The sequence below is a fragment of the Sciurus carolinensis genome, chromosome 3 (genome assembly GCF_902686445.1).
Source record: "Sciurus carolinensis chromosome 3, mSciCar1.2, whole genome shotgun sequence".
NCBI lineage: Eukaryota > Metazoa > Chordata > Mammalia > Rodentia > Sciuridae > Sciurus > Sciurus carolinensis.
Window position 1 is genome coordinate 68,561,887 of NC_062215.1, and position 11,479 is coordinate 68,573,365.

Here is an 11,479-nt window from a genome sequence, read left to right on the forward strand (position 1 = left end):
AGAAGAAAAAGTAGGTCCAGTCTTCAACATATCGGCTTCAGACAAGACTTCCTCAACAGGACTCCCATAGCACAAGAAATAAAAGCAAGAATCAACAACTGGGATAGATTCAAACTTAAAAGCTTTCTCTCAGCAAAGGAAACTATCAGCAATGTGAAGAGAGAGCCTACAGAGTGGGGGAAAATCTTTGCCTCTCATACTTCAGATAGAGCACTAATTTCCAGAATCTATAAAGAACTCAAAAAACTCTACACCAAGAATACAAATAATCCAATCAACAAATGGGCTAAGGAAATGAACAGACACTTCACAGAAGAAGATCTACAAGCAATCAACAGATATAAGAAAAAATGTTCACCATCTTTAGTAATAAGAGAAATGCAAATCAAAACTACACTAAGATTCCATCTCACCCCCATTAGACAGGCGATTATCAAGAATACAAGCAACAATAGGTGTTGGAGAGGATGTGGGGAAAAAGGTACACTCATACATTGCTGGTGGGGATGCAAATTAGTGCGGCCACTCTGGAAAGCAGTGTGGAAATTCCTTAGAAAACTTGGAATGGAACCACCATTTGTCCCAGCTCCTTGGCCTATACCCAAAAGACTTAAAATCAGCATACTATAGAGATACAGCCACATCAATGTTCATAGCTGCTCAATTCACAATAGCCGATTGTGGAACCAACCTAGATGCCCCTCAATTTACGAATGGATAAAGAAACTGTGATATATATATATATAAAATGGAATATTACTCAGCCGTAAGAAGAATAAAATTACGGCATTTGCAGGCAAATGGATGAAATTGGAGAATATCATGCTTAGTGAGATATGTCAATCTCAAAAAACCAAAGGACGAATGATCTCGCTGATAAGCAGATGATGATACATAATGGGGGTTGGGAGGGGGGCAGGAATGGAGGAAGGAGAGTCTGTATAGAGGGAAAAGAGGGGTGGGAGGGGTGGGGGAGAAGGGAAAAAAATAACAGAATGAGTCAAAAACTATTACCCTATGTAAATATATGATTACACAAATGTTATGCCTCTACTTCATGTACAGAGAAACAAGATATATCCCATTTGTTTTCACTTTAAAGAAAAAGAGTATTAACCATCTCTTTTCTGTTTAAGAAATTTGCTAGAACAATGATTATTACATTTTAGATATTTTGTAGAAACCAACACTTTATTGTCTTACCACCTGGAAAAACTTATGTGTTAGTAATGTTAAAGACATCATTATTTTTATCTTTTTACTCAATTTAAACTAAACTTCTTTTTAAGTCACTTAAATTGAAAAATATTTGGATCTTTTTTTATTTTAATTTTAATTTATGAGCACTCATTTGTCTATATGCCATTTTAATACCACATACATGATATATGGACACAGACACAACAATACAAGTCACCAGTGTGTGCACAAACACAAAACAGATGAGAAACAAAGCTTTTATAACTTTGTAGGTGGAGCTCCACAGCTAAGAGGCAATGTTACAGATGTTTTTAAAGCCTTTGTTAGATTTAATCTGTTAGAAATTAAAATAGAACCAATCAACTTTTACATTACGACCTAAATATAGAGGAGTCCTGTGTAGATTTAAATGTCAGGTCTAAGATCTAACAACAATAAGGACACTGAAATAAAAGATTTCAGATTGCTAGTTTTTGTCCTGATGATTATCAGAAATACCCCCAACACCACTATCCCTAGAAAAATTGACCTTTGAACAGAATGTAAAACCTCGATTGTTAGATAAAATAAAACTGATTAGAAAAACATTAATTTAGGCACACAAGATCAAATGTGAATTCACCATGAACTCATGAGCTCAAAAGTATTATTATTATTATTATTATTATTATTATTATTAGAAAAAGAAGCCAGATCTACTCTGGTAAAGGGGTATGTATAGCATCTTTATCAACTCAGAGTTTACTTTCAACTTAGATTAGAGTCAGTTCAGATTTTATGTAAAGAATGTAAGAGCCTATAAAATCCCCAGAAACGATTTTTAAGATAGGAAAACTTATACATTCAGAATCTTTCCATTTTTCTCTCCCAGTGCTATAGGATTAGAGAGGAGCTGGTTAACAAAACAGTGTAGTAAAGACATCCAGTTCCTTTAGCCAGTCGTCAGAAACAGCTTGAATTTTAAAAGGGACACTTTTTTCCTGTGGTCTTAAATCTTGCAGGACTCTGAAAGCAAGGTGTTATTGTTTATATTTTTTCTGGAAATCCTACCCCAGTGAGGTTGTAACTCAGAAGGTAAATTTTCTGTCTACATTTGTCTGTGATTAACACTCATTAACCCAATGTTACCACAGCAGTGACAGGGACACAGCCCTGGTTTTTTTTTTATGACCAGGAAGCAGCTGACAATTTCTGGTCTAGTGTCCAGGCTTGCCACAGTTAAAATACCTCCTAAGGGACTTTTATTTTTCCAGGGAGGCTGCAAAGTTTCTTTTAAAGTGGTGGCCAGAGTTTCCTCCCCCAACCCCACCTGCTCTCAGAAGAAGAAGACTGCTGCAGAGCAAGGGGAGGGGCTGTAGGAGATGTAGCAGGCTGAAGACATTTTGTTAGCTGTTTGCAGTCTTTAACACCATTTTTTAAGCCAGAAATCAGATCAGAAGCAAAATATTACATACTAGCTCTGCTGCAGAGCTAGCATGCTGCTGTTTACCAAGCTCCCTCCACATCTTTATAGCGTCTCTAACTGTGATGCCTCACAACTCACAGTACAAAGAGTATGAATAGAAAACTCCATTTTTTTGTTCCTGTTGGGGTTTTAATTTTTTAATTTTGTTGTTTGGTGAAGGGAAGGTTTGTTGCCTTGATTGCCAATGTTTCACCTCCAGGGTTTGAACACCACTGCCGCTGTCAACACTGCAAATACTGCTGGGGAGGGAATCCACCCCCTCCTGTTACCAAAAGCTTGGTCCTTGTCCCTGAAGCCAATCCAATAAGGAGGACACGGTTTTAAGCAAAAAGGGGAAAAAGTTTTATTGCTTTGTTAGCAAAGAAGAAACACAGGGGTTTTTAAAGAGGTGTCTCAAGGGCTACATTCCAGGTGTGCCCTGACACAGGATGGAGGGTGAGGGAGGTTATAATTTACTTGCTAATTTGGAAAAAGAAGAAAAGTATAAAACATGTCCTTTTAAAAACAATCCTCAGAGCAGTAAGGACTATATAGTGTGGTGGACCACTATTATATTTTCCCCATTGTCAATTTCTTGTTTACTTTTCTGTGGAAAAATGGGCAACAACATCTCCATTCTTCTTCCTGCTGAGTGTGGGTGAAGTCAGGGAAGGTTACCTAAAGTACTTGTTCTCTCAGGTGGGGCATGGACAATTAAGGGTATTTAGCATCAGAGGTCAATGGTGGCAGTTGGTGGGTGACCGAACAAGGCATATGTATGGCAGGGATATTGTTATGACAACAATAAACAAGAGAGCAAAGCATTACTTTTTGTAAACAATGAGTTAAAAAATAAAAAAGGAAATTAGTATTTGAACCAGTCTCTGAAAATCATGAAGTCAATAACTCATTAAAGCTTAAGATGGAATCCAACATGCCATTGATTTGCTAATGAAGAAAATTTAATGCTTTAGAAACATTAATAGAATTGCTAGAAACATATATAACATTTAGGTTTTTTATAATAGCACAGGTGCCCACTCAAGCTGTAGTTAGGAAATCTGGCTCTTTCTGCTTCCTGAGGGTGTGAGCTGCTTCCCTCTGCCACACCTCTGCCATGCTGTTCTGCCTCACCTCGAGCCCCAAGGAATGAAACCAGCCTTCTGTGGATTAAGATCTCTGAAACTGACCCACCAACATGTTCGCACTAAAACTGTTAAGAAGGCCGCCAGGGTTATCATCGAGAAGTACTACACACGCCTGGGCAACGACTTCCATACCAACAAGCGCGTGTGCGAGGAGATCGCCATTATTCCCAGCAAGAAGCTCCGCAACAAGATCGCAGCGTATGTCACACATCTGATGAAGGGGATTCAGAGAGGCCCTGTGAGAGGCATCTCCATTAAGCTGCAGGAAAAGGAGAGAGAAAGTGGAGATAATTATGTTCCTGAGGTGTCTGCCTTGGATCAGGAGATCATTGAAGTAGATCCTGACACTAAGGAAATGCTGAAGCTTTGGGACTTCAGCAGTCTCTCCAACTTGCAGGTCACTCAGCCTACTGTGGAGATGAATTTCAAAACGCCACGTGGAGCTGTCTGAATCTTTCTGCTAGGCTGTAATATTTTCAATAAACCTGGGACAACAACAACAACAACAAAAAGACATTACTGCCACTAGAGGAATGCTAAAGACTTTACCCAGAGACGCTGAGAAAGATGGCTGGAGGGCATCTCAGGAGCTGGCAAGACCACACCCATCTCAAGCCTCAGGGACAAAAGGTGAAAATTCTCTTGAGAAGAGACCAGTGAGGCACCCTTCTTGCACGAGGGGGCCTAGGAAGTTTTTTCAACGTGCTCAGCCACCCAGACCCTCTGAGGCTGCAGCAGCAAGGGTTCCCGGAGGCTTGGCTACTATTCCAAGATGGCGGCAGACCTTGGTTTGAACCACGTAGGGCTGGTTCTGCAGGAATGCAGAATGCTGGAGTTAAGGGATCATAGAGGCTTCCACCAAGATTTCCAATGAAGGCCTGGGAGGCCAGGCAAAGTGCAGCAGGGTCAGGGTCCCTGCGGGCACCCCCTGAGAAGTCAAAGTGTGGAGAGGTGAGGAGGAAGTCGAAGCTGCCGTGGAAACCCCCCAAATTAAGAAATGCCAGTAATGTGGGACATCATCCTAGGAAAGCCGCAGGAAAGGAGCAAGTCAACAGAAAGGCCACTTGGGCTGCAAGGAACAAGGTCACAGGGGCGGAGCTACACACGCCATTTGGAGAGAGGAAGTGCAAAAGGACGGGAAGCAGACCTCAACAGATTCAGAGAAGCCTTTCTTCCTTCACCGACTCGGGCACCCTTGGGGTCAATTTTCCAGATGGGAAAATAGCCCTCAGAGGGGATTTTTGGTTTTATAGGGTGCAATGATATAATCGTTGGAAGCTGTGTACTGCAGTTTTGACCGTCAGGGGCTAGTCGTACAAGTTAAAATTTTAATTTTAGGAGGGTTCATTTAGGAGGGAGATAAGAGTCTGGATCCTGAGGGATAGTACTCAAATCTCGTCCATTGTCATTTAGGACTAATTCACCAGGGGGAAGGTCAAGGTTTAAGACCCAGCATTGGATGTCGCCCCTTTCCCCCAGGGCCCATTGTTATCAGGAAAGAATGCTCTGGAAGAGGTTTGCAGTTTGGCCAATTTCTCCTCCCTCCTTCCAAGCCTCACCATCCCTCCCTTTTCTTGGGGAGCTGTGTTATAGAACATTATTTTCCATAATCCTTCAGAGAGAAAATCAAGATGCCATGTGCTGCAGGTATGGGTCATGGAGCTACATGTCTTGTTTGCCCAAGTGGATTTCGGTCTTGCTTTGGTTCCATCCCTTCCTTCTATGCCCCTATTTTTGTAAATGGAAATGTTTGCTCAGTACCTTTATATGTTGGATATTTGTAAATTGTTTTTAATTTTGTAGAAGCGCACAATGTGAAACTGCCTTGAGCCTCAAAGACTTTGGACTTGAACTTTGAGCAATCTCAGAACTGTTGAGACTATGGGAACTCATGGACTAAATGTATTTGCATTGTCAGATGGTTGTGAGCTTTTGGGAGACAGGGGCAGAATGTTATGGTTTGGATGTGAGATGTGCCCCAAAAGCTCACATGAGAGACAATGCAGGAAGGTTCTGAGCAGAAATGATTAGGTCGTATGAGACTTAACCCAATCACTGAATGAATCCCTGGTGGGATTAATTGAAAAGGTAGGGTGTGGCTGGAGGAGATTGGAATTTGGGCGTGACTTTGGGTATATATATTTGTATCTATTGAGTGGAGACTCCCTGCTTCCTGAGGGTGTGAGCTGCTTCCCTGTGCCACACCTCTGCCATGATATTCTGCCTCACCTCCAGCCCCAAGGAATGGAGTCAGTCTTCTGTGGACTAAGACCTCTGAAACCCTAAGCCCTCAAATAAACTTTTTCTCCTTTAAAAAAAAAAAAAAAAAAAAAAAGAAATCTGATGTCATCTGATTTCTGTAAAATAGCTTTCTCTTTAGCATTACCTCTGTTTTGCAGCTGGATTCCTTTAACAGTGTCATTTAGGCCCCTCTTGGTAAAGTTAGTCAGGAGTTTTGTGTGCCATATTGCATCTTTTAGACAAAACCGAGGGATATATAAAGGGGCTAGATAATTATACTAGTGAAAAACAGATTTAGTTTGTCTAAGTAGGAGAATAGGAAAATTTTAAGTCTCATATTGACTCAGAACACACTTGTGACTCTGGCAGCATTTTGATAGTTATCAGGACACCTATATAGGAACCCTTCCTTTATAACCTCGCAATTTTATTTACTTTTGAGAGAACTGACATAAGTGTGCATCTCAAGATATATTACAAGTGCCATTGTCTTTCCTTTTAAGTATGATTATGCTTTGGTTATACTCTCCGACAAGTGTTTAAGAACAAGTCAGTTGAAATTGACCTTGTTCTTATCTATTCTTAGGGTCAGCTGAGATTTCTCAGAGGTCACTCTTGGGAACCTGTGAGAAGCTTCCTGACTTCTTTAGTCTTATTTTATCAGTTGTGCCATCTAAGGTCACTGTCTTGCTGGCCATATGTGGCTTCCCTTTGAAGCATCAGGGACATTTCCCTCTCCAACGACACTCCTCTTTTCAGAATGTGCACTCGTTGGCTTCCTACTCTCTAGAGTCCTTTTTATCCCTCTGATCGGGAGGTAAGAAAATTCACCAGAGTTCCATGGTCCTTGGAGGGTTCCCATCCTTCCCTGGATCCTAGCTAAACTTCCAGGGCAAAGGCCAAAATGTTGGCAGCTTTTTCCTTGGACTTTTAACTTCCTTGAATTTGTTCTCCAAGTTTTGTGTTTTAAGCATTCAGTAGACCAGTTTCATCAGTCTTAAAATTGAACTAATCAGTTATAATTTCAATTTTTAAAATTTTACAGTTATAACTGTAAAATTTAATGACCCTTTCATTTGATTGGGGTCAGTATTAGTACTAGAAGTTAGCCTTATATCCTGTTTGTCCTATAGGATTGTCTTAAATTAACTCAAATTGTTCTTTTAGAAGCAGTACTTCTGCAAAATTCTAACAGGCAACAGTTACAAAGTTATATGAGGAGAATATAAAATATATAAAAATTTATCTTTGGTATCGATTTACCCTCTACAAAGACCCTAACCCTAACCCCCGAGCTTACAGAAAGGATCAATGGTAGCATCAAAGGTATTGCCACATCTTAAAGGCCCAGTAACAGATACAAACAAAAACACAGAGGCAGACAAACAGAGAATTTCTGAAGGGTAATGGAAAATAATATCCCTGCAACAGAACCCCCAAAGAAAAATGGAGAGAGGTGCGGCTCTGGAGGAGGGAGGGGAAACTAGCCAAGGAACAATGGGCCCTGGGGGAAAGGGGCAGATACCGAATGCTGGGCCCTAAACCATGACCATCCCCCAAGGTTAATTAGTCCTAAATGGAAGCACAGCAAATAAATACCAATGGGCAAGATTTGAGTACTCATCCCTGGTATCTGGACTTTTATCTCCCCAGACAACACTGAGTTTCAACCTTTTTCACAGCTACCTTCCTAAATTAGAGTTTTAACCTGTTCAACTAGCCCCTAATGGTCAAAACTGCATGTACACAACTCCCAATGATTACATCATTGTACCCAAAATCCCCTCTGTAACTGGGGCCATTTTCCCATCTGGAAAGTGGACCCCAACGGCATTCGAGTCCGCGAAGGAATAAAGCCTTCTCTGAATCCATGAAGATCTGCATCCCATCCTTTTGCACTTACAATTTCTAAAACCATGGCCAACAGATGGGAACTTTCACAACAAAAAGACCAGATGGGGGTAAATTCCCCCAAGTTCTCAACTCTTGTTTACTGTGATTTCTACCCTAGTAGCACCACAGATGTCCCCAAAAAGAGGGACCAGATGTCCCCACAAAGAGGAACAAAATGTGTAGAGCCAAGGGTTTTGGTGTGCACACCAAGGGAGCTTACCAGATGGCCAAGGTGTCATAACTTTGTGAGTTCAGTTTTCTTTTTCTCAAAGTAGACCAAGATTGAGCAATGCATACAGTTCAGGGAGACAAGGTGGGTGTTCCCTGAAGCAAAAGTGGCTTAGGAAGCTGCTGGGACAGTCCCTCAGTCCCTCCCTTTACTCACACAAATAGCTACTCTTGTTTGACCCAAGGTGAACTCACCCCTCCTAACTCTACAGCAACTGGAGCTCAGCAAGTTCACCTGCAACTTCACATCCTCAGCATGAATGTGAGGTTTCTTGGAGTGCCAATGCTGCCTAAGAAAACCAGAGCAGGGATAGTTCTTGGGTCCCATGTGAGTGAGTTACCAATTTGTTAGCAAAAGCTTTATCTTTGCTCCCTGTGCCAATCCAATAAGGAGAACACTATTTTTAGAAAAACGGGAAAAAAGTTTTATTGCTTTGTAAGCAAAGGAGAAGCACAGGGGACTCCTATCCCAGAGGCTGCCTACCCCAGAGAACCCAGGGTTTTTACAGAAGTGATTAATTCTAGGTGTTCCCTGTGAGGGACTTATGATTCACTTGTTAGTTTGGGAGACAGCCATTCCTTAGATCTTCTGGCACCATCCCTGAAGTCTGAATTACTTGGTTCCTGTGGTGGTGTGTGCTCAAAGACAAATAACTCTCAGACTAGGATGAGAAAAAGGGAATTTTGTTATTTTTCCCTCTAGGTTAGGGATGGGGGGACAAAGGGGAGGTGAAGAAAAAAATGTCCATTTTAAAATAAGCCTCGGTGGCAGAGCAGCAAGGGTTATATTCAGAGCATGAGGTGACCACAGAGAAGCTATTCCTGTGAGTAAAGGGAGTGACTGAGGAACTGATACCAGTCTTCAAAATCAGGATCAGGTTCCTGTTCCCCTAGTATTGGAGATTAAACACATGAGAAGTGCTAAAGTAAGTATAGAAAGCAAGTTTTATTTAAGGAAAAGAAAGTACAGAGATAGCAAACTTCTCCTGAGAGAAATGTGTGTGTGGAAGGGCCCAGGGCAGGGTGCTGGTGAGAGGAGGTGTGTCTTGCCCTTTTATTGATCTCAGATTTCCTCTCCCCCTCTCCACCTCCTCTTTCTACCCTGCATCTGTGCCCAGAGGCACAAAAGAGCAGCCCCAGGGGGTAATCTCTTGAGTTGGAAAGTGGAGGTGTTAGCAGCAGTTTGAGTGGGGGAGTGTAAGATGGAGCAGGTAGAAACCCATTTCCTTTTCTCTGATAATTAGCCCTCATCTTTCTGACCAGTTTATTATCTGGGCTGACACCCTGTCATTTTTCCTTGTCAGAATCATTCCAGCAGCAACTGAAGCTCCTTTTGCTTTGGAGAATTCCTGCCATTTCCTCTGAATGTATGAGTTACTCCATCAATTATTCTACTTTGAGATAAAGGAAATTGAACAAAATAAAGTCACAACACCTTGGCCATCTGGTAAGCTCCCCTGTGTGCATGCCAAGACACTTGATTTCACACATTTAGTTCCCTTTTGTGGTAACATCTGGTATCTCTTAATGGGAACATTTGTGCTACTGCTGGTGTAGAAGTCATGGTTAAGTGGGAGTAGGGACCTTAAGGGATTCCCCCCCTTATCTATCTATCTGTTTTAACCCATTTGTAGGCCATGGTTTTGGGAATCCTCTCTGGTTGTCTGTCTGTTTTCGTTTGCATATGTTACTGGCCTTTAAGACAAGTGCAGTGTGAGAAATAGAAAGTCTGATGTTCCATTTTCAGAAGATAATGTTTAGCCTTAAACATAAAATTAGGATGTAAGAAAGGCAGCCAGAGGCAAAATAGAGCAGAATGGAACACAATAGCCTATGAATGTGGCAGAACTGAAGTTCATACACCTGATAGCCTCTTGACAAACAGGAGGTGGGGGAAGGTGTCAACCTAACCAACAAAGATAGAAATCTTTCTGTTAAGAAATAGCAACTCAGGGCCTGGGATGTAGCTCAGTGGCAAAGCAGTCAAGGGTCTGAGCTGCCTTGGGACCCGAACTGAGCTGCATTTTTCTTACACTGTGTACACAACCGCCCTTGTTGGAGATTTCTGGCACACTCTGAATTCTCACTTTGTGAATCCTTGCATTCACAAAGCCCTGGGTTCAACCCTCAGTTCCGAAAGAAAGAAAAAAGGAAAAGAAAGAAAGAAAGAAAGAAAGAAAGAAAGAAAGAAAGAAAGAAAGAAAGAAAGAAAGAGAGAGAGAGAGAGAAAAAAAAAAGAAAGAAGAGAGAGAGAGAGAAAGGAAGAAAGAAAGAAAGAAAGAAACAAACAAACAAACAAACAAACAAACAAACAAACTTAGGTAAAAAATTAAGAGCTGCATATGCGTCAGAATGCATTCACCCTAAGAAGGCTTTCCCACTACAAGAGAAAAAGAGGTGGGAACGAATAAAGTTATATTTCTTTAAATAACTCAGTAGGAGACAATAAAACCTAGGTAATGTTCAGGAAGACTGTACACCTCACAGTGGTCAATCAATGAGGAACCAGAGGAGGGACCTTGCACTCTAGGGAATAAAATGCTGGTTGTACCTAATCTGTATGTCTCTGCCCTCCCCCAACCCCCAGACACCCAGTTTTGCAAGACCATCGTTAATGTAAAGCTTCACTTTTTGCTACACCTTGTGTCTCTCAGCGCATTCTTTAGGTTTGGACAGGTGAGTATGTTTCTGACAACCTGAGGGCACCTCTGGGATCTCTGTATTTGTGAAGTTGAACTCTGGTGGGGAGGGGAGACACCTCTCATCCCACTTTGAGTGGCCTGCTCTGCCCAGGTGTGCCATCCCCCGCAGAGACCATGGAAAGACCTGAGGCTATTTTGGATGGCAGTGAAAGCAACACTGTGAGTGGGGGAGACAAAATAAACCAAACCAACCAAACCAAATCAAACCAACAAACAGGCACTAGCAACCCAGCGAACTCATTCAAGCCAGGATAGGAAGAACAGGACCAGGAATACTGCCTTGGCAATCGGAAATTTTTGGAGGATGAGTATTTGTGACTGAGATGTGTCTTTGGATGTGAAGTTGGTGCTAAGTCCTGATCCACAGTTCCATTCTTTTGCAAGGGAAGTGGCTGGAGACTATAAAATGATAACTCGGAGTGTGCCAGAAACCTCCATCAAAGGCGGTTGTGTACACAGTGTAAGAAAAATGCAGCTCAGTTCGGGTCCCAAGGCAGCTCAGACCCTTGAATCCAGGGGAGCAAGCACTCTGGAGTGCCCAGTCTGAGTCCAGCGACAGCACCCAGAAAGCCACTCCGGACAGGGGAACTCACACCTGAGATTTTATTAGGTGGACAACCAAA

General features: G+C 41.9%; 1 protein-coding gene across 1 annotated transcript; it reads left to right on the top strand.

Moving 5' to 3' along the window:
• The first annotated feature begins 3,261 nt into the window (after nt 1-3,261).
• On the top strand, nt 3,262-4,275 carry LOC124979423 (40S ribosomal protein S17-like). Its single transcript, XM_047543845.1, has 2 exons — nt 3,262-3,302; nt 3,820-4,275. The coding sequence occupies exons 1-2, from the start codon at nt 3,262-3,264 to the stop codon at nt 4,241-4,243; spliced, it is 465 nt and encodes a 154-aa protein (XP_047399801.1). The 3' UTR covers nt 4,244-4,275.
• The last annotated feature ends 7,204 nt before the right edge of the window (nt 4,276-11,479 follow it).